This window comes from Choristoneura fumiferana, chromosome 18, assembly GCF_025370935.1.
Source record: "Choristoneura fumiferana chromosome 18, NRCan_CFum_1, whole genome shotgun sequence".
Taxonomy (NCBI): domain Eukaryota; kingdom Metazoa; phylum Arthropoda; class Insecta; order Lepidoptera; family Tortricidae; genus Choristoneura; species Choristoneura fumiferana.
Window position 1 is genome coordinate 6,610,436 of NC_133489.1, and position 23,555 is coordinate 6,633,990.

The window sequence follows — 23,555 nt, forward strand, 5'->3', positions numbered from 1 at the left end:
GCATTATGAAGATTTTGATTTTAAGTATTTTTAATCGGGATATGGTATTGAAAATGGTTATTAAGTAAAACACTCAGTTATTTATTGCAGTTTATTACAGCACTGGTCGCAATTTTACAGCTCAGACTCCCAAAATATATTAAAATAATCAAAATACACTACCTCAGCTCAAATTGCACCCAAAATACATCAGTGCTCAAATCCTGTCCGAAATACTCTGCTATAGCCGAAAATACAAAATCTATACAATACATTTAAAAAGTGTAAGGACCAATTTTAAATACTATATCTATATTTACAAAAATAGGACTTAAATACTTAAATTGTACCTAACTAGATTTAAATAGATTCGTAGCAAGCGTTTCTTATAGCTTAGTCTACTGCAGATTTAATAGGAGACCAAATCCTTAAAATCTAATCTGTTTAATATAAAATACTTATCGATAGTTAAAATAATGCTTGATCTGTTTTGATCATTTAGCACAGATACTCATAAATACAAAACATTAATGTCTGTTTAGCTTCTAAGTTTACAAATTCTGATTAAGCCTATATGTAGCACTCCATGCAAGAAAACATAAACTAGACTCTGGCCAGCGAAAGCTGTCCACGCATGTTTTACGAAACATTAATCTAGTATCATTTTTGAGACTGTCAAAATTGACATAATGTTATTCTAGCCCGACTTAGATAATTTTGATACTTCTGCTATAAAAAATAAATAAATTATTTTTTGTTTCATTCAACCTACCCTCCTTAAAATTCAAATGTTATAAGATTATGCTAGAATTAAAACGTTAGAAGATATATTCAATGCCAATCTGGTCAAAATGGTCCATAAATTGATGCGTCTGGACTGTACGTAAATGGGCACAAAGGTCATAAAATTTAACAAGGGACTCCTAAAGTGAATGATCAACTTTCACACATTCTTCATGAATTTTGATGCAGCTTGAAGAGTCCCGAGTATAATTTAATATCTTGAAAATTGTAATAATATCTAAGTATCAACATCGTTTAATCAGTGTACAGCAAGTATTGTCAGCCTCATTTTTTTTAATTTGCCGTGATTTCTCGTGGACAACTTTTGCTGGCCAGAGTCTAGTCCACGGTAGTTTACTAATGGCTCGAGTTCCTTTTCAAAGCCAATAAGTAATTTATCCTTCAGAAAGTTTAGCGTAAAATTGATCTTCGTGTAATGGGACAAGTTTCAAACTGGATTTACTATTTAGTTTGATTGGGCACTGAAAAGGTTATAAGCATTTCAGTTGCTTCTTTTTCAATACCGTACTTAATACTTTTTAAAGAAACTATCTATCCTTTAGAGACAAAATGTGTTATTGCTTAATGAAATTGGCTAATAGAAACTCCCGATGAGGTTACAGTCAAGCAGTTTCCATTAAGTACTAAGCACACATTGTCACGTAAAATAGGCTGACAAGTAACTTACAAAAGATATAGTTAACTAAATTCAAACCATAGATTTGTTCTTACGTTCACATAAAATAATAGATAGATTGGATACTGTGTATGATAAAAATGAGACAAAATAAATGTTTTAACTTAATATAAAATATTTAAGCGTCCTTTGAACAATTTTAGCAGTTACCTAGACATGTGCTTCATCACTATGGTGCGATGAAGACAGACGTCTACACAACACCAGGGATTATTTGATGAAATTAATGGAATGAAACGTTTTTTAATTTCTTCGGTAAATTTTATGTTTACTCCCAAATTAATTCAATGATATCAAAATTTTTCCTCTATGATGACTTTTGTTTTTAAACGAACGCTAAAATAACATTTAGTAACCTAAGCCTATATTTACAAACCTAAATTAAAAGGCAGTGTCAACCACAAAGCTGGCAAGATTAGAAAATAATATTTTCTAAATTTTAATATGGCTGTCGTATAAAAAAAATGAAAATGGTAATCTGTACCAGGATGACGTTAAAATACTGAAAACTAAAAATTGAATATCACTCCGTTTACATTAAAATAAACATAAATTTATCCTAGCCTTTTTATAGTCATCAAAGAGTATTTAATTATAACTAGAACGAACACAAAATAGGATAAAGTATTGCAACATTCATTGCACTTAAATTGTTATAAAATATGGTGTGTCAATAATTATGATAAAATTGTTGATAAATTCACTCCAAATGATTGAAAACACTTAATATCACAGTTCCCAATACAACGACGGTTATAATCAAGAATAAACAAAATTGAACTAATGCAAAATCTAATCACATCTCGGCACACGGTGAATGTTACCTAATATCAACATTTGCTTTGTGACCATCAAAATCTAAATGGCACTCATCGGTTGGTGACAAAACAATTTTTGCTGTATATAAAATACAAAATTTGATCCTTTGCGTTTTAAAATTCAAGCATAGAATAGTACTGCTCTAGAAACAGTCCGTTCTACATGGATTTTATGTTCCAGGATCAACTGTTCACCCCAAACGATATCCTAAGAACAAGAAAAGACCTTTATTTCGAACCTTGCAAGGTTCTAACGATCAATTTCTGCCCCTAGTTTGCTACATTGACTAAACCTCAGATGGTTTCAACCGCGTGACCGATTCTAGAGTAACTTGTTTATTCGTCGATATCATTGTCGATGCGTGAGGATCTGATACCGGTCTTTCCAGTCCAGGGGTATATTTCAGGACACGGCTGACACGTCCTCATGTACCGTACTCCGGACTTGTGCCAGAGATTGCATACTTTCGGGTTGTTGCATTTCTTAGGACGGTCCTGAAAAATAAAAAAATAATTAATATACTTATGGCAAGGTCTTATTACCATTTTAGATACGTATTTCTTCGCATACGCATTTATTTCTCAACCGATTCTCGTGAAATTTTGTGGGCGGGTTTTAATTATTTGATTTTTTATCGATTGAGTTCTGGAATTTTTCAAAATGGCGGATCCAGTGGGATTAAAAACGTGTGGCTCACAAAGCCACTAGTTTAGCCGAGTTTCTAAATATTGAATTCATCCTATTTAATATTTCCTGCAAAACCAACATACCTGATAATTGCACTGGAAAGGTTGGAAGTTGTTAAGCCTGTTGATGGGGGTAGGGTCACGGACCCACTGCAGTGCTTGCCAGTTGGTCACAATCCACACATCTTTCATGCTGTTGATGAAGTCCAGGAACATGATGAAGCCTTCTTTGTGGTGCGGCTGCGTGAACCAGGCAGCATGGTAGAATAGGCCGAATGGTGCTCTGGAAATTTGAGACGAAATATTTGTTATTTGTGCATGGAAGATAATGAACCCACGAAACACTTGATGGTTAGTAATGTAATGCTTCAGGTATTGTATTATAGGCCTAACATTAAATACTTCCTGAATTTTATTTTATTACATAATGAAGCACTTTCTTTACTCATTAAAAGTTTCTGCCTCTCCCTCGCCTATGAATTGAAAGCTTAACGGAAAAATAATGGTTAATACGTACCTGTTGGTAGTGTAATGTCTGTCAAAGTTCTTCAAAAGCATCTTGTAAACTCCTTCGGGTTCTGGTGGATTAGCACACGCATCACCCATGGAACAACGTCCTCCGTTCAAATCTTGCCACATCACCATGGGAACTTCCCAAACACCTGTTGAAAATAACAAATTAATGAATATGCTGAAAAATATGACTAGATCCTAAACAGATTAAGGGCGCACTTTTACTGTTAACATGACAAAAGTCAAAAATCTATATTTCCAGTAAAATTTAGCTATCCACGAGTTTTATGGCGGATGACTGGCCAGTCAGCATATTTTCATGAGTTAATTATAATAATATAGTACTTATTAAAGAATTGTATTGTTGAATGGTAGTTTTGTTTTGCATTGGATGTGTCTGATTTATAAACACGCTGTTTGTCGGTCCCTAACTTAATAATCTTCTCATGCACTCGAATGTTGACTTTGTTCGTAGACACATACAAACATTATCAGTAAACTTAGTACAAATGTATTTCATGTCCCCCACAATTGTTAACTGTCAGTTAGAGGCAAAACAATTCTTATTAACTAAAAAAGACCACAGTTAATATTGAATATTACCTGGATAAGATTTTGTAGGGCAAGGCGGGATCATACAGTCGTGGAACAATTTGTAGTCAAGCGTGTATGGCCAGCTGGGTGGTCTGTTCTCATACACTGGCATCGATGAGTCATAAGTGAAGTTAGAGTCGTACAACATTTTAAACATCTTGTTGCCTCCGACTGAGAGGAACGGAGCTCTCATGCCTCTAACATCCTCTAATTTCACTCCACCATACGCCGCCAAAATCTCTCTTTGCCCACCCACTTCTCTGTTCCATTTCTTTTGGGAGAATTGCTCTCCAAAACTATGGCTGAAATTGTAAATTTAAAGTTTTAATTTTCGTGTATTTTTCTAAAACATTTTCAAAATGCTATGTAGAATTGTAGAAGATTTTGAAATATTATTCATATGAAATTTGAAAATTAATATTCGTAAATAATGATAAAGAAACTAAAATTATGTAACTAAATAGGTGATAATAGAGATATGAAAGTCAAGAGAAAGTGAACTGTTCATATTAAAGCATTTGTTTTTTCGAATGCGGTGCGCTGATCCTGTGTTTGTGCAGTGACATTCTTCAAAGACTTACGAAATTGTGTGAGAGGCCATCTCATGTCCAGCAGCGTAAAGGTTCTGTACTTGACTGTAATCGGTCCATTCGTGAGACACGTAAAATGTTGCGGAGATGGGACACCCGTTGGGGTTCACACGACCCTTTTCGAACAAGTCAGCGTAGAGAACCTTGTTCAGGTCATTCACGGAGTCGTCAAATGTCAGCAAAACGATTTGTGGCACCGTCTCCACTTCTAAGTCGCCTGTTTTGGGACGTTGGTAGTGATCGTGCGTGTGATGATTGGGTGTGTGAGTCGTGCCAGGAAGAGGAAGAACACGAGAATAGGTATGGTAAGGATGGTCAGACAAGAAGGAAGAGAAGAAAAATAAACATGTTAATTAAAATCGATAATACCATTGATTCATACATACTTATAATATAATATTATTTATACATAGATGGCCAGGAATAAATTGTTAGTAGTTACCAATCTACCCATGGAGTATTGGATAGCTTTGCTACTACAATTTTGATGGTGGACTTACGATATCGTATGTGAAGCAAATTCGTGACCATCTGCATAAAGGTTCTGAACTTGACTATAGTCTGTCCATTCGTGGGATACGTAGAATGTGGCAGATATAGGACAGCCGTTTGGGTTGACTCTGCCATTTTGGAAGAGTTCTTCATAATACATTTTATTCAAATCGTTTACTGCGTCGTCGAATGTTATTAATACCATTTGCGGTGTTTCGCTGGCAGGTATATTTCCTATATTATAAACAATTTTGTTTAAAATTAGATTGACATTTATCATGAAAGTTTTAACCAACAGCGATACTTACTCACTCGTTTCTCGGTGTTACTATTTAGACGATGTTTACAACACCATTATTACACACAAACCAAAGTAATAAATAACATTAATTTGTAGCAGTACAACTATATCTATTTTCTACAAATAAATACAAGTGAAAAGAAAATCGTACCGGGTATATCCTTGCCGCCGCAGTAGCAATCGGGTAGCAGACACACGTCCTTCCTACACTTAGCTGCAGTCTTGTCAGGAGTTGGTTGGGGGTACACGGGATTTGGCCGTGATGGAGGACGAGTATAGATGTCCACGAACTCAGTCGTCTTTGATACAATCGCAGTCGAAGGTTTCAGGGTAGGTCGGCTACGGCTGCTCAAGAAAAAAACGTTTTAATTTAATTGAACACAAAAAAAATGTACTAAGTGAAGATGAAAAATGAATAGGTAAATTAGCCATAGAAGATATCAGAACGTCCAGGGTCGAAAATTGTATTACCATGACTCGTCTGACAAAGGTCGTTAGTCATGTTTGAACATGAATACCTTGGCTGTTGTAATACGACTGACGACAACTGTACAGTACATTGGAAGCATCTAATAATCTAGTGATGAAAGCAATATGTGTGTGTATGCTAAAAGCGTAATGAAAATGGTGGTTTCATGGAGGTTTCTAACGTTGGAGGTGTTCCTCGGTTGGTTTGCTGCGGTGGCTGGTCTGCGTTGAGCGTCGAGTAGTGTGCAGAGCCCCTACCGCGAGTATTGGTTGGACTGGGACTGGGTCTGTAATACACAAAGCGTCAAGTAAAAAGCTCATTTTAGGTACCGCAGTTAGTACGCGTGGTTTTAAAGTTGAAGCAATTGATCTGAACTTCAGATCAGCTATTGGTAGTTTATTTCAGCGTTTAAAGTTATCTTATAAAATAAAATGGTTTACCATGTTATCGTAGGATCACACTACTATACTCGTACCTTATTTAATAAAATCACAAATCTCGAACTACAAGTTAAGTGTCAGTAGGTAGGTATACATGCATTCAATAATGTTTTCCCAAACGTGCTCTTATAAAATAAATGATGAACTGCTATGTGGTGCAAATGATAAGTAAAGGAAAACTACATTGAGGAACTTTCTAAATATTTCCACTACATTTATAAATGACATGAGTCTTTGTATGGACCAATGGAGGAAAGGAATGGTCGCGTCAGGAGTTAACAATTCATAAATATTGAACTCAACCGACTGTAAGTCCCCCAATGGAAGAATGTTAAGCGATAGAGTTTAGATGTAGGTGCCATTAAACGAGATGTTTCTTCATGCTAGTTATACCGCGAGGCGAAAAGTAAGGACGTATAGAAGACGAAGCCTCCACCTTCCATAAGTAAATTATATGAGAAACGACAGGCTGCTTAGACTATTATCCGACGAATGTACCTCTGGTATTTGATATCGTTGCATTTTGGGTTCGGTTGCAGACTGTTGTCTGATGAGCATTTCGTCGATTGGTAACTCCTGCGCCCAAGTCCCGGGTTTGTCGCAGCTAACTTTATTGCGGGATTGACTCGTGAGGCGCGAGTAGGAAAGGATAAACTTTTAGTCGTCGACGTTACATCAGCTCTGTAAGTCGTTGTCGATTTTGTCGTACTTGTCGTTGAAGCTATTTCGTTGAGGACTGGAATAGGTCGGTTACGTTCGGTCTCGGTTAAAGTCTTAGTAGCTTCAGTCGATTTGGTCAGTTCATTTTCAATGTTTTCGTACAAGTTATTGTCATACTCGTTGCCCTCAGTAGAAACCTCTTGTTCTATAATCTTTAAGAATTTTTGAGTGTTTTCTGTTTCTGGTCTAACAACCTTACGCTTGTGTTCTGTTACAAGGTTACTAAACTTAGACTCATAATATTCTCTAGCAGGGATGTTACGTAATGCATTATTTGTTGCAGCTTCTAACATTGGGGTAGTTTCAGGATACGAAAATATTGGCGGTGAGGGTGTCGTTGTAGTAGTAGTTGCTCTAGTCGATGATGACAAGAAGCCTCTCTCAGTAAAATTAATTGTGTCATCTGGCGAAGGCAAGAATTTTGTTGTTGGTGGCTCTGATATTATATGCACGCGTTGAATATGATGCCGCGCTGGAACTTCATTATTATGTTTTAGCATTTTCTTTTGGAAACCAATGTTAATAACTCTTTCTTCTTCAGGTAAAACAGTGCTAGAGATTTCTTTTCCTCGACCATTATTCGAAGCACCCCCAAAGTTGTTAAGAAAAGCTTTAATTACAGATTTTACTTTACCACTAAATATCTCAGTAGTATGATCAGGTAATACATCATCGCCAACTTTGTAACTATAATAAGCTGGTTTAGGACTAAAAAGCTGTTGGGGTCTTTTTGTAGAACTATACGTAGAACTGCCTTCTGTTGTTGTATATCTAGTAGATGATAAAGTACTTGTTGTATAATCAATGACGTCCTTTTGATTTTCGTTGTTTCTAAGATTATCTAACGTCCTGTAAGGTGAAATAGCTGGTTTATTCCACTGATTTTCTAAACGTTTGTTGTTCTCCCAATCAGACAAGTCTGTACTTATTAAAGTGGTTAATTGATGTTGCATTTTTTTAGCGTTTTGTAATCCAGATTCAATTAACGATTCGGTGTCTATAGTATTTTCTGTAGAACTCTCATTTTGATCATCAGCGGAGGCAAACGGAGCTGGACGTTTGATCACTGTTTTGAGATAATATTTAGTGGTTGTAGTGGGTGTTGTAGCTACTTCTTCTGTAGAATACTTAAATGCTTCTTTTAGATTAGTTTTACTGCTTTCAGGGTGAGTATAAATAGCAATATCTTCGTCTTCAATACTTGACCGCCGCAATGAACTTTCTGAAGATTCGTCTTTATTTTTGTCAATAAATGGTTTGTTGTCAATAGATTCTTCGATATTTTCATTATTTCTATCTTCTTTATTATTCTTGATATGAAATCTTTTATGTTTTCCTTCATGATCGGGTATATTTTGTTTCCGGCTCTTATGATAATTATCAAAGGGTCTTGTGAGAACTGTCAATGTGTAGGGATTATTAGTATTATTTGAATTTCTCCTAATTGAGAACCCTGTGGTTAATGATACAACTTTTTTATTTTCATTAGAAGAGGTTCGCACCACTTCCACCGGGATATTATTATTTTTGTTAGTCACTCGGGAAGAAAGTCTTTGGGTCGGTTTTTCAGTTTGTAAGTTTTCTTTTAACCTATGAGTGTTATCAGTCTTTTCAAAGGGCTTAGCAAGGGATGATAGGTTTATAATAGTTGGTGAAAAAGGATCTGATGAAGGGAACCCGTCAGAAGGGTTTTGGTTTAAGGATGTATTCGGATTTTGGTTAAGGTTCTCATCAGTGGATGATCTGTTGAATACAAACCAAAAGAAAACTTTCTAATTTAAGCTCTTTGAGTAATTCCTATAAATACATAAAATTAAATACAAGAAGGAAGCCTGAATGTTTTCTTCTTAGACAGTACAGTACATATTAGTTAAATTAGATAGCAGAAATTTGGTTGGAAATATTAAAATCATTATTTAAAGTAATCGGGAACCAAGGATTAAAGATACCACAAAAGCTTAACAAAACAAACGCATTTTACAGCTAGCTTTCATTAGGCAGAATGTAAGAATAGCAAGAAGTGAACATGATAGTAAATATTTGTTTGTATTTGATACCTTTAAACTGAGATTAAATACATATTAGTAAATTAGTGGTTACGAAATAAAATCAGTTTAAAGGTGGATGATTTGAAAAATGTACCTAATGATTTTTTATTGTTAATGAGTTCGAGTTTTATGGTATAAGCTTGGATGAGTTTTTTTTTGGTGATGATTCCTTTTGTAGTACCTTGGAGAGTATCTAGACGGGGTCATTGCTTCGGTGTAGGGTGCAGTAGTAGGACGATATGTTGTGGTTGTGCTAGTGCTTGTTGTAGAAGGAGTAGTGCTTATAGAGGTAGCTTCGTATATCGTTGTCTTCACACTGCTAGGGTGTTCGTAACCCAATTCGTTACCTTCGCCCCTGGATTGGCAATTATGGATTAGTTTTATTATACCATTAGTATTTTTCTACTGCAGAGTTAAGATATAAATATTTAATGATTTGTAGTGTCTTACCTAGTTGAGTGGCGGACGGGCACTTGATATTGATTCTGGTCGTTGTTTATCTGTTTAAAGAATTTAAGTAGCATTAACAAATTTATCAATAATCATTATCAACTGACTTGTTCCATGACAGTATGATTTTATCGCTCTAAAAGTCAAACTGAAACTTATGAAGTCTTAAAGTATCCTCTTCGTTGAGGTATACAAAATACGATGCAATGACTCATAATTTCATAAGCATTAACATCTCGTTCTCATAAACATTATTACATGGCAGAAGTAAAAGATACATAGCCATGGACATGTCACTATCTAGCTTCTGCATCAGGGTATTTTTAACTTTTACGTCGAGGGTCTTTTATAGTGCGTTAAGTCATTAACCAAGAAATGCTTACCTGTCCTTGGATAAGTGTGTCATCATAGTCATCAGCTGAAGGCCTCTGGGTGTACTGAACTGGTTCTGGTCGCCGTGCTGGCGGCGGGGTGCCGCGATAAGTCTGCTGGACTGCAGGACGGAGCGATGGCGTGTTATATTGCTGAACATAATCTGCCAACACCGCACCAACCTCCCGTTAGTTACCTCACCCCCTGTGTAATTCTTGAGGGTAATGTGCTCGGAAATAGGAAATAGGATATGGGTCACCAGTTTAGAGTTAATTTTCTTGTTATTTTATTAATGTTTCAGAAAACAACTATTACCAATGTTATCAAGAACTCACTCGTTCAAAACTGGCACGTTAAGGTTTTCCTTTTCGAATATGCTATGAATGTGATCTGTATTATTATTATTATGTATAAATTATTATTTTTCTCGTATTTAACCACAAATAACGTAACATTTTCATTAAAATGTATATTTTATTTTTATTAATGATCTTTATTGAGTTATGTTATTATTATTATCATCATAGTAATTATAATTATTGTGGAAGATCTGAGTTAGATATTATATCATAGTGTGTGTAACCACAGGAAAATTTAAATGTGCAAAAGTTGCAATAGTACATAATTATAGTGCAAGTGTGAAAGAACACACTTAAAAAAAAACAGGAAACAGACTCCTAGTAATTAAATGACATGTTTGTTTTTAACCTGTTACCTTAAACCGTTGAATGTCATTACAAAGTATAAACCAAACTGAAAAATCTTAGTAGTAGTACGATCAAGGACTTTAATTCATGAGCCACCATGGAACCTTTTCAAAGGAAAAGTCATTACGATTTTCTTTCTTAATTAATGCGATGTCACTATGACGTTTACTGTGAAATGGGTCCAAGGTGGCCTCATGACATGAATTAAAGTCCTTGAATGTACATAAAATAAATGACATGCATCTTAATGCAAGAAAAATTAGGGAAAATGTTATGAATATATACATTTTTCAAAAACATCACCTTTAAAACATGTGTATATTTTAAGTACCTGTGTCCTTGTACAATTCACCATCTTCGTCGTAAACTGCGTAGAACGGATCGTATTGGTCTGGAGAGTAATTCTGAGATCCGTTATAAAGCATCTTGGGTCGCGGACTTGCCGTGTATGAACTTGGAGTAACATTATCAACTGGTTCCAAGCTAAAATACAAGAGACATTGCAAAATAGTTGCTTTAGTACGACATTAATATAAATATTTACAATTAGTCAGTCCAAGTTTTAGTCCACGTCCAATCAGTCATGTTAGTTAATACAGTAATAAGTGGAAGTGCCGTCACGAGGAATAAGTTCTGTACGGGAGTCATAATTGTGTTTTGTTTCCAAAGAAATAGTTAAGAGGTGAAGGAGATTATATTTCATTTTGTTAATAGACGCCAAAGCCTATGGAACTTTAATTATTTGTAGAAAAAATAATGACACAAATTAGTTTTATTAAAATGGCTGAAAAAAAAAGTTAATAGTGCACTGTGAACTATGTAAAATGTGGTCAAGATTTTTTTTGTAATCAGTCGTACCTGTTTGTCTTATCATCGTGTTTAGTCTTTGAGAATCGAGTCTCTTGATTATGGCTGTCACGAGGAGTTGTCATCTTTGTCTGGGCTACTAAATTGTGATGTCTAATTCTCCCTCTATTTTGCTTAACATCGTCACTTGTAGTAGGTTCTTTTTCAGTCGTTGGCTTAGCTAGTCTGTGTCTAACTGTATAAGGTCTCAAAGTGGTCTGATTTAAATATTTAGGAGGTTTAACTGTATTGGGTCCATTATAACCAGGCTTTCGAATATGGAAAGTCCTGTTTCTAGGTACATGGTGCACAATTTCATAGTTGGAAACCTCTGGGCGGTTTAGTTTTGTAGGCGAAGGGGAAACTAAATCAATCATCACAGGCACAGGAATTTTACCATTTGCATTTTTATACGACTCCTTATGAGGAGCTTTAGTCACAACTGAGACGTCATTATGGTTCTTAGTAACTGACTCAGGGTTATTTTTAGTTGGTTGACGATACGTAGGCTGATGAGGAGTTATATTTACTGTTATTTCCTCGTCGTCATCTTCGTAACTGTCACTGTCATCATATTCCTGATAATTTTGGGCCATTGGTGGTCGTTGTGGTTTCACTTCAGAACTAGGCATGTAAATCGATTTAACTGGAGGTTCATAATATTGCTCGTTATCGTCATAGTAGTAATCATTCATTTCAGGCGATGGTTTTGGAATTGGTCTGCGCTTTTCAGGTGGTTTGGTAGTAGACGTGGCAGTGTCTTTGAGACTATTTTTTACGCTATTTTGATTTTGAATAGGGGATTGTAGAGAAGGTCTAAATGTTTGCGAGAATAAATTTTCTAATTTAGGAAGATTCGAAAATGCCGTTGGTCTAGGAGTTGACTGTGTATACAACTCTGTCGAAGGATTCCGCCAATATTGTTGAAGAACTGCTAATTGTTCATTGGCCAATGTTGTCAAAGGCTTTGAAGTTGATGGCTTGAAAGTCAAATATGCAACATGCGGTTTGATCGTGGATACAAGGTACGGTTTTCCTGTTGCAAGTAAATGTGGTCGCTCCGATACGATTTTTCCTGGTTTGACTAAATATTGTAATTTAGGTGTAGATAAAAATACTGGCGCTCTTGTTCCTGTCACAAACACGTAAGGTCTTTGAGTTATGGAATAAACCTGTTGAGTCTCGCCTTTATGTTCTGTCTGGTTATAATTCGGTCTCTGTGTAGTATTTATAGGTCTATCGAAATTGTAGCTTATTGGCAAAATGCGATCGTCCCTAAAATTTGGCGGTTTCAGTTTAGGTCTCGCTGCATCCAAAGGAGTACCAGCATTCTGCTGTGTTTCTCTGTATTGGTGTTCATTCGGTGATCTATGACTTTGTTGATTTCCTGATGGAATTTTGAAGTTCGACTGCTGTGATTTCTCAGGAATTTTAATGGAAGGTCCATTTGAGTAAATAGGTCCGCCCGAGATACTGGAATGAGTGACAGTAGTAAACGGTCTAGGAGTACTCATTCCTTGATAATTTAATGAGTTTTTATTTTCAGAGCCTTGTGAAGGAGGCCTGGCTACTTCTACAGGATGTCTATTGTCAATTAGAGCGGCATTTTGATTTGTCTTGGACTTTGGTGTCGTCATATCTCTCGTCGAATAATGATCATTCTGTAGTTTTGCTAAAAAATCATCAAAGTCGAAGTTGGGATTGGCAAACGGGTTTTCGATGTCAGCATATTTATTACTGGGATGTGTGAATTCATAAGGTGGGTCAGGAAAATCGAACTTAAAATCGTGTTTACCGCTGTTTTCGTCCTTTTCAGAAGAGTTTTCTTCAGAAGATTCGTCTTCACCACTTTCATTAGATGCATTTTCGTAGTCATATGTTTCTTGCTTACTGGGTCTTTTATAGTTATCTTGTTCATCTCTTGGATTGTTTGTTTGTTGAGAAAGACTTTTATGTTTTTTGTAAATTGGGGCCACAGTTGAAACAGGCTTACCGGTGACAACTGTACTGGGTAGTAGATATGAATCTCGAATTATGTTTTGAGTATTTTTGCCAACAGACTGCGGAGGAAAGCGATTACTATTTGCGTTTTGTTTTGGAAGATTGTTATAGAAACCTCCAGCTAATGCTGAAAATGGGTTTTCATTGTTTTTTAAAGAAGATATTGGAGGGCTTTTTGTTATGATTTGAGTAGCAGCATTCATGGGATTGTGAGGTAGTTTTTGATTGAAAGGATCCGGCATACTTGGCTTAAATGGTCTTTGTGATTGCGTGTTATCATTTTGATATGAAGAGTAAGTATTAGCTGTTGGGGATATATTATTTACAGCTGCGTATGGTTTACTAGAAGCGTCATATAAATTATTCTTATGCAATCCATTTAACGATGATTGATGTCTTATGTTTTGGTTATTAGGGTTATAATTAAACTGCTGTATGTCAATAAATTTTACAGGTTTAGAATTTCCCCAGTTTTTTCCTGCATTTTTATGACCATTATTAAGGTAATACCTAATTTGTCTTTTCCCTCTTTCACTGTCTTCCTGGAAGCTTTCTTCATCACTTTCGTCTGTGGGCTCTGTATCTATTTCAAAATATTCCATCTCTTCATCACCATCAATTCGTTTCGACATTTCACCAGTATCATTATTAGCCTTAGAATCATCTACTATTTCTCTTTTATGCCTAGGTTTATCGATAACGTCATTGATATGGACCTCGTTCGTTAAAATGTCTAGTTGTACGTCAAGAAGAGAGTCAGTAGCGTTGTCACTTGTTTCCGGACTGAAATAACGACATAGTCAATTAATGTATTGTAAGACGTCTATAAAATGTCAATTTATCGTCAGAAAAACCGTCCACCCCGAGGACTTACCGGTAGGTTTGAGGTGCTTGAGTAGCGGTAGCTATTCTTCTTTCTTCGACTTGCGTGCCAAATGAGAATGATCCTATTTTACCATTGTTTTGTGAAATAGATGCAGGTATGATGTTGGAATTAACATTTCTACCCGGGTTGGCGACTTGGGAAATATAGCCGTCTCTGTCTTTCTGCACTTGACCAATGGTTGATGGCTGTCCTCGATAAACACGCTGTTGTCTGTCGCTTTCGATTTCTTCAACTGGTGGCAGGTCGTCTACTTCAGCGTACAACTGTTGTTGCTGTAAAGTATAATATTTCTATGTCAAGATTTATTAGTTTCGAAATTTTTCACTTAATTAGCGCACTATTAAATATATATATATATATATATATATATTATATTATTATTATTTTTTGTACTATTTTCAAACGCAGATAAAATTGTAAAGAAAAACTTATCGCTTTATGGATACGACCAGATAGCTAGCAGATAACTAGTGGTTATTGACCCTGACTATAAAGTTAAATGTAGGGATCGAATCCCGATAGGGGCAGACAATTTTGTGTGATTAATGCAAAAGTTGACACTCGAGCCATTGATGTTTTATGCGTTTAAGTATAAATACAATACAATACAATGACTCTTTATTGTACACCAAAAATAGTTATATTTATATATTTATCTATAAACCTTCTATAAACGTATGTTTATTCGTTGTCTAGCATGCAATAGTTCAATCTTTGCTTGGATTTAGTGTTAAAATGTTTTTTTATTTTTATTTATTCATGGTCATACCTTTTCATATTCATCTCGGTTGAACTTTGGCTGGCCTCTAGAAGTAACGATGGGGTTAGGTTGGACGCGAGGTGGCGGCAGCGGGTTGCGGCGCGGCGGGGGCGGGGGGTCCCGCACTCGCTCGCTGATCCGTTCCACGTCGTCGGTGACTACGGCTGCGACGGCGCCGGTGGCATCACAGCCAACATTGCGCGGCCAATCACACGTTTGGAGCTCGTGGCTGAAATTAGTTAAGTTGATCGTTTTTAAACTTGAATCATTTTTAACACGCTTATATTAACTTCATCTGTAACTATTTATATATTTATGTATGTAACGAGAACCTTGAGTTTGATTTTCATCCACTTTTTGATGACAATTACAATAATCTGATACTATGGATCTGATGAAACCGGAAGCTAGGCACTGAAAATACAAGATAGAACAACGTAACTTAGCCGTATTTGGGCTTGTTAGAATAGTCTTAGGGGTACTTTGACAAATGCTGTTCTTTTTCGTTATAGAACTTAAATAATAAGTAAATTACGTATTTACCTGTACATAAGGCCACCAGTGCAAGATTCAAGTAGTGCGCCGCCAAAAACGCATACGTAGTACAAAGTGCAGTCGGTGGGATGCGGGTAGTATCCAAACTCTTCAGGGCAGTCGAAGTCGACGTCTCGTTTGACGTCGGCGGCTACCGGAACGCTTCTGATTGGTCCGGAACGTCTGCTGTCGTGTCGCGAGCGATCTGATTGGGCCGCTAGACATTCTGAAAAGAAAAAAATATTTACATTAAAAAGATGTAGTACAACTTTACTTTTAAAACTTAGTTAGGTATCAGATAAATTTGCACAGCTTTAATTTGCATTATCTGATATGAAAGTGGACGGTGACTGTTTATTGCAAACTGCAAACTTCGAACTCGCACACAGAGATATGGAAGGCAAGGAAAACGCCACACTGTTTTCGCTGCCAATTCAATTCATAATTGCTCTACCTTGTCGTGAAGGCATCTTGAAATACAAACACATTGAAACTTATATCATATGTAGTATCCTTAGATCACACAGCGCTTAAAAAAGAGATTTGAAAGGTTTGAAAGCCAGCTATTGACGAGTTTGTATCGTACGCATGAAATTAAATTACAAAAATGTGTTCTTGAAGGAGTTGTTGAACTTGATCAGTTCATAAATATGATGTAATGAGTGACGGTGACAGTTGAAATGATTGATTGATTTGTGTATTCAGTTCATTGAACATTAATCTGCTTCTAATTTAAAGTTTCCCACGTTTTTTACGTCTGTCAGCTAACAAATATAACATTATGACTTTTAACAACATATTTGTTACGTGTAGCAATATAAACTTTTACTTATTAAATTGAACCATTATGCAGTAACGCTGTAATATCGATCGTTTGCGGTTTTGACAAAGCAACAGGCAATTTTATCGATATTATTATCGTTTACTCATAGATGCCTGTTCAGTAGACAAATGACTATCCGTTATTTTGTAAACTGTAACAACCACAAAGTCGAGGTATGCACGTTGCAACATATACTTGTAAAGTGCATTGTTGCATTCCCAGGCAGATAAAATAATCTGTGTCGAGTTTATCTAGATTTAGCTAATACCTACCGATGAAAGGCGGGGTTTGCATAATTCAGAACTCGTAATTAAATATGTTGATATTAACTTCATTCAAACAGTAACTTACGTACCAGATTATACGTAGGTGTTATATTATATTAAGATTTATAGATGAATTAGGTGAAAATCTGAAGATATTGTTTTTTTTTGTTAAGATTCAGTTCGCTTAAAAAAAAATCTAGAAAAATTCATGCCGTCTAAATCGGCAAGATGGCACAATATTCGCAAAAATTTTGTCATTGTCTCTTTGCATATATATTCACATCGAGTATCGCAGCATCAGCGATGAGAAACCAGACATTATGAGATTTATCTTGTTCTTGACTTGTCACGTTTGCATTGCGATCACGAGCGAGTGTGGGATTTGGCACAAACTTCTTGCATACGTACCTACTTAATGTACGTTTGATCTTTTAAACAAACAATTTTCAAATATTAAACAATTTTCAAAAGTCTCCAACGTGAAAAACAACGTTACGGCAGCAACATTATGCTGGGTGGCCCCAATTAATACCATTCGTTGTTTTTACAAGCTTTTATTTAGTTTCACCTGTCCCGCTGTCTGTCTGTCTGTCTGTAATCAAATCTTGTAAGTTAAATTCGTCAATATTGGTACACTTATGTAAATTGTGTGACAATACAATAATCTGGTAGTGACATCCTGGTAGTTCAGCCAGGATCGTCACCACAGAACGGAACTTAACAACGGTTAATGGCATCGACTTGAAATATGGTATTCAAATGTAGTTTGTGTGTCAATAAAAGTACAGTCAACAAAAATAACTGTCAGCAAAAAAAGCTTGTATGAAAAATGAAATTTTTACCAAAAACTTTTTTTTTATTATTTCTTCCTAACCTATTTTTTCTGTATAACGAATATTTGTAAATATATACATAATATATATTTCTCTCTTAAATATATTGTTCATGATGGTTTCGCAAATATAAGATTATAAGTATAAGATTTTCCAGACATTTTCGAGTATTATTGTCAGTTCATTTAAAGTAAATTGTATTTAAGAAGAGGAACAGGATTTAGTTTGTAGGTACTTTCCTTTTACAACTTGCGTGAGCCGCAATCTCATAAATCCGAGAGGCAATAACTTTACTTTCTCACTTTAATTACTTTTGTTCGGAGGGCTTTGACTTCTTAAATCATTTTATATTTGAAATAGTTTTATTGGTTCGGCATTTACCTACGTTGTAATCTGATCTCATTCAGCCACGTTTGTTCGATTAATTAATAATTGTACCTGGGCGACCGAGCTTCGCTCGGGCTAAAACTCTATAACAAGCGTTTTTCCAGAGATAAGACCAAGCTAGATCGATTTTTCATCCCCGAAAACCCCTTCATGCTAAATTTCATTGAAATCGTTCGAGCCGATTCCGAGATCCCCGAATATATATACTTACAAGAAATGTTCATTTAAAGGTATTACATACATAGATAGATAGGTAGATAGATAGATAGATACAATCAGCAACAGTGTAAGTCTTTATCTGTCAATTGTTTTATATACATATCTATTTGCCAAATGTTTCATTTGGCAACTCACGATTTTCGCTGAAACTATACTTTTTTCGGAACTTTCATAAAACAAACCTAACCTGACTGTGTTCTATAAAAGCATAAGAAAGTTCCTACACTGAGAAAAATTTTTGGTTTCGGAGCAATTTGATAGTCGGGAAATGAAACAAAACAGTTGGCAAATGAAACATTTGGCAAACAATAATTGTGCGAAAAGGCAGGACACCTATTCCTATACATTTTCTAGTCAGGTGATTTGTGTTAGTTAAGTATACTCTAGTTTTACTGTATTTTTTATTATTCGTTTCATTATATATATATGTATTATATATACTCTTTTCTTCGCGTACAATTGTAACTTATTTTTTTAGAAAATAAGTTTTTGGTAAAAAAATCATTTTTAATACAAGCTTTTTTTTGCTGACTGTACTTTTTGTTGACTGTACTTGTATTGTCACCCAAACTACATTTGAGTACTTACCAAATTTTAAGTTGATGCCATTAACCGTTGAAGAGTTCCGTCCTGTGGAGACGATCCTGGCCGGACTACCAGGATGTCACTATCACATTATTGTAGTGTCACCAGATTTACATAAGTTTACCAAACTTCAAGTCGATCGGACTACTGGAAGTGGGTCAAATTTAACTTGCAAAATTTGACCCAAATAAATAAACGAACAGGGCAATTTAAATAAAAGCTTGTACTTATATACTTTCTACTTAATTTCTTGCGGTACATTTTTTAGTGAATCATAGTGTTTCCAAACACGCTGGCTGGAAGACTACCTATATAAAAAGAATTAAAAATGGATTTCAAAATAAAGCTTTTGATTTGCTGCCAAGCAAATCAAGCTTTGATTGATTGACGACCAGATGGTCTAGTCGTTAGAGAACCTGACTACGAAGCTTGAGGCCCCGGGTTCGATTCCCGTGTCGGGGCAGATATTTGTATGAAAAATACGAATGTTTGTTCTCGGGTCTTGGGTGTTTAATATGTATTTAAGTATGTATCTATCTATATACTTATATTTATCCGTTGCTTAGTGCCCATAACACAAGCTTTGCTAAGCTTACTTTGGGACTAGGTTAATTGGTGTAAATTGTCCCGTGATATTTATTTATTTATTTATTATTGCAATAAATACAATTTGTTTACAGTTTGTGAGTACAGTTAATCACAGACTCGAGACACTTGTCAAGATAAAAACCTGAAGCAACAAGTTTATGTTTTAATTACACCACTTTATGTACGAAGGTGTCGCAATAGGGCCTTGTTAAAGCCTCGTCATACATGAGAACATTAACACCATTAGACAGCAACAATGGTTTACCACGGACAAACATTTCCCACCAATCTCAATACTAAAAGCCATAAGTTCGATGATGTACTTGAAACAATTGAATCTGACCTTTAATAAAAAGCATTAGAGATAATAACAGGTTGGACTGCAGATTTCGCTGCGTTCATGCGTTGAGATTGTACAGCAAAAGCCGAAACTATTAACTGTTTTCATTCCACAAACACAAAGGTTTATATATGTATAATGTCTTAAACTTTCGTGATTTTCACTCATAGACAATAAAAGAAAATGATGATAGGGTGACAAATAAATCAGGCCAAGAGCGTGTCGGACACGCCCAAAATAGGGTTCCATAGCCATTACGAAAAAATTAAGTAATATTTATTTCGTATTTTATACGGAATCTTCCAAGTTTAGGTATATTTTATAACTTAGGCTGCTAATAAACTACTAAAAATTCTCAAGCAAAGTTAGCCGTTATAGTTTTCCTTGAAAGTTTGATATACTTATTACCATCCTGAATTTTTTCAAATTTTTCCAACCACCTGTTTAGATTTTAGAGGGAGGGGGAACGCTCGATTTTAATGAAAATTTGCAAACAAATCACTGAATCGAAAAATCGTGTTAGCAAACCCCCAAATGGTTTTAAAAGACCTATCCAACGATACCCCACACTATAGGGTTGGATGAGAAAAAAAAATCACCCCCACTTTACGTCTATGGGAGGTACCCTAAAAAAAATTTTTTTTTAATTTTTAATTGTACCACTTTGTCGGCATAGTTTACTTATATATCCGTGCAAAATTACAGCTATCTAGCATTGCTAGTCCCTGAGCAAAGCCGCGGACATTACAAATATCTGCATCTGCCCCGGCCGGGAATCAAACCCGAGAACTCAAGCTTCGTAGTCAGGTTCTTTAACCACTTGGCCATCCGGTCATCAAAATGAAGTAAACTTAGTTGATTTATAGCATTCTTTAAAACTACCATTCGCAATTTTCGATCAAGCAATAATAAGCGACCATTGCCCTAGATTAGACTAGATTGACATTTAACACTTGATAAAATACCGTTTCTTGCCGAACTCAATATCCCACGTTTATGTCCACCAAATCAGATCAAAGCCACACCTTTTGTTGTTTAGATTTATAAGAATTGCAAGCTTAAAATGGTAGACGTAAGGTGCCGATGTGGTAACAATTTATAGTCGAGCAGCAAGGCTGAGATCACACTATTCGAGGAAAATAATAAAAATAAACTATTAGTAGTGAAAATAGTAAATTTAAAATATAAGTCAAGTTCAATATGACTTGAGAATACTGGTGATTTTCCACCGGCGAGGCGAGACGAGACGAGGCGAGACGAGAATTGAAATTTGTATGGCGGCGCCCGCGGCGGCTCGTAGCGGGCGCGCGAGAATGCATACAAATTTCAATTCTCCTCTCCCCTCGTCTCGTCTCGCCTCGCCGATGGAAAATCACCATTATTCTCTAGTCATATCAAATATTAACACAAGCAGCAATTTTATAGTAATATATATTTTTTATCAGATTTTCAAAAAAAAATGCGTTTTATTTTTCTTATTATTTATGTCAATGTCACTCGCTTAAGTTTGTGATTTTTACAATGTGACATTTAACAATGACTGTGAAATTCAATTATGTATAAAAAATAATTGTTCTAAAATATACTTTTCGATTTGGCCAAAAAGTTAATTAATACCAGTTATTAGTTAAGTTTATGTTTGTATTTATGTTGTTTCTTAGTTTTGTAATGAAGTGTAACGTTAGATTAGTACAGTCGAGTTCATAAACTTGTGAGCAAACAATTGATCAAAAATATCTGAACACGACTCTATTGTTATCGGCGTAGAAGCATGTTCAGATATTTTTAATAAATTTTTTGTCCATAAGTTTATGAACTCGACTGTAAAATGAACGTGTATATTTTTATTAATAAATATTTAAAATTACCAATTAGTTTCTATCAACTCTTAATAGGGTTGACAACCTTATCAATACATTTGATTTTGGGCCGTAAATGTTGCTAATTTGAATGGGCTTTGATTTTTCTTTGGTGGTAAATATATTGCTAGTGCCCTATTAAGGGTATAAGAACTGAGCCATTTGTCGAAGTCAACACACGAAGTATAACGTTAAAATAAATTTGATGCACACATTGCTCCTCTTGGCTAGTTTGTTGTGAACACGGCCTATTGTGGTGTTGTTTAACGTAGAGTTGGTAACGATGGTGTCGACACTCGGCCGTCGGCGCACGTGCCGCGGGCGCAGGCGCAGGTGGCGTGGCGTAGCACCCTTGTAACAGTTTGATTTGACACGAACTGAACATGTATGAGCTCTATTTAAACGTGTTTAGCGTGAAGTATGATCATTGGGTCAATTTGTATTATTAATTTTATTGGTCAAAAAGATCATCATCATCATTAACAACATATCGGCCGTAGCACGTCCACTGTTGGTTGTTGGAGGTTGCCTCGGTTACCATATAGTCCACTAATATAAAGTATAAATGTAAAAATGTGAATTTGAGTAACTTTTTCACGCTTGAACTACTAAACGGATATGGATGAAATATTTGAGAGAGAGAGAGAGAGAGAGAGAGAGAGAGAAACATTTTTGAAATTGTAAAATAATAATAAATGAAGGAAAAATAAAAATAACCATCAAACAGTGTAATTGGGCTCTACGCAACATATCTACCTAATGTTGCGGCAAGCTGCAACGCTGTTTTCAGTGGGATCCAAAATTATTTGGTAGCAAGATAGCTAAGTCTCTGGAATAACAAAATAAGAGACTACTTTTTATTCGGATACTAGACTTCATCCCGCAGTTTGAATTCAATTCCGGGATTTTACGAAATTCCAATGGGAATTCCCAAATGTTACATGTTTTATAAAGTTTCTATGCCAAATCTCATGTCTCTCCTAACGGTTGAAGTCTTAAGATTTTATTCCAATCCCGTGGGATTTTTTTTTATTCGACTGGATGGTAAACGAGCAAGTGGATCTCTTGATGGTAAGAGATCACCACCGCCCATAAACAATATCGAGATAAAAGTCACTCTCCCTTACCAATTTAGTTTAGAAGCATAATTGAGATCTTTATTGCACAACAATAACGAACGCCATATTGCACGCAAGACACAACAGAAAACTACAAGATTTAATTTTTCATCGTTGATAATATCGATCACAGGAAGGTTAACAACAATCCCTAAACAGGACACTTCAATCAACGTTCATCCGACAATAAAATCCATGACATCCTGAATTGCATGGTATATAAAGCCACTACACACGCCCCTAAGTTCATCGTGCAATGGAAGCATCGAAATCGACCCGCTTGCAGCAATCGCCGGTACCTATACCTCGTTAATGAATCAACTGATTTCTGCGGTGTTGCAAATAGTTTGTAGTCGGCAATTATGTATCACAGACGGACCATAACAACATGGGATTTGTTTGGGAAATCGGAGATGATTTTGATGATGAAATGTTGAACAATTTGATAGATGCCGATACAATCATTACAAGTTTACTTTTTCGCGGACGGCGACGCCGACGGACTATTGGCCTCTGATACTCGTAGCTTTTACAAATAACTGGAAAGAGGGTGAACTGCCAGACAGGCCGCTCAACAAGGGAGATTTTAGGACCAGTGCAGGCGGAATGCATTCCAACTGCACCGTAACTGAAACTATCGACTGCACGTATATTTTTATCGTAGCCAACGTGCACTTTGCGTGCGACTGCAATAGAATGACTATGCAAAATGTATGGGCAGCCGGCAGTTGCAGTTACGTTGCAGTTGGAATGCAGTACTGGCCCTTGAACTTAGCATGCCAAAGCAGGGATGTTATGGAGCTCCGTATCCGTAACCGAAACTATCGGATATCCGAAATAAAATACTATC

At 35.9% G+C, this 23,555-nt stretch overlaps 1 protein-coding gene across 6 annotated transcripts in view; it reads right to left on the reverse strand.

The window, feature by feature from the left end:
* Positions 1 to 77: 77 nt before the first annotated feature.
* Cda5 (Chitin deacetylase-like 5) overlaps positions 78 to 23,555 on the reverse strand; it is a 152,187-nt gene continuing 128,709 nt past the window's right edge. Inside the window, exons 2-17 of one of the 6 annotated variants that reach the window (XM_074101649.1) lie at positions 15,697 to 15,913; positions 15,163 to 15,382; positions 14,382 to 14,665; positions 11,519 to 14,290; positions 10,992 to 11,143; positions 9,965 to 10,074; positions 9,582 to 9,631; positions 9,313 to 9,486; positions 6,862 to 8,826; positions 6,105 to 6,209; positions 5,606 to 5,799; positions 4,653 to 4,878; positions 4,081 to 4,373; positions 3,482 to 3,626; positions 3,049 to 3,247; positions 78 to 2,772 (exon numbers count right to left, since the gene is read on the reverse strand). In XM_074101649.1, coding sequence (XP_073957750.1) covers positions 2,614 to 2,772; positions 3,049 to 3,247; positions 3,482 to 3,626; positions 4,081 to 4,373; positions 4,653 to 4,878; positions 5,606 to 5,799; positions 6,105 to 6,209; positions 6,862 to 8,826; positions 9,313 to 9,486; positions 9,582 to 9,631; positions 9,965 to 10,074; positions 10,992 to 11,143; positions 11,519 to 14,290; positions 14,382 to 14,665; positions 15,163 to 15,382; positions 15,697 to 15,913 — 7,265 coding nt within the window. In that variant the 3' untranslated portion in view covers positions 78 to 2,613. Of the gene's footprint in view, positions 2,773 to 3,048; positions 3,248 to 3,481; positions 3,627 to 4,080; positions 4,374 to 4,652; positions 4,879 to 5,161; positions 5,388 to 5,605; positions 5,800 to 6,104; positions 6,210 to 6,861; positions 8,827 to 9,312; positions 9,487 to 9,581; positions 9,632 to 9,964; positions 10,117 to 10,991; positions 11,144 to 11,518; positions 14,291 to 14,381; positions 14,666 to 15,162; positions 15,383 to 15,696; positions 15,914 to 23,555 lie in introns of all 6 variants that reach the window. The other 5 variants (XM_074101647.1, XM_074101648.1, XM_074101650.1 and 2 more) reach the window with 5 other exon arrangements.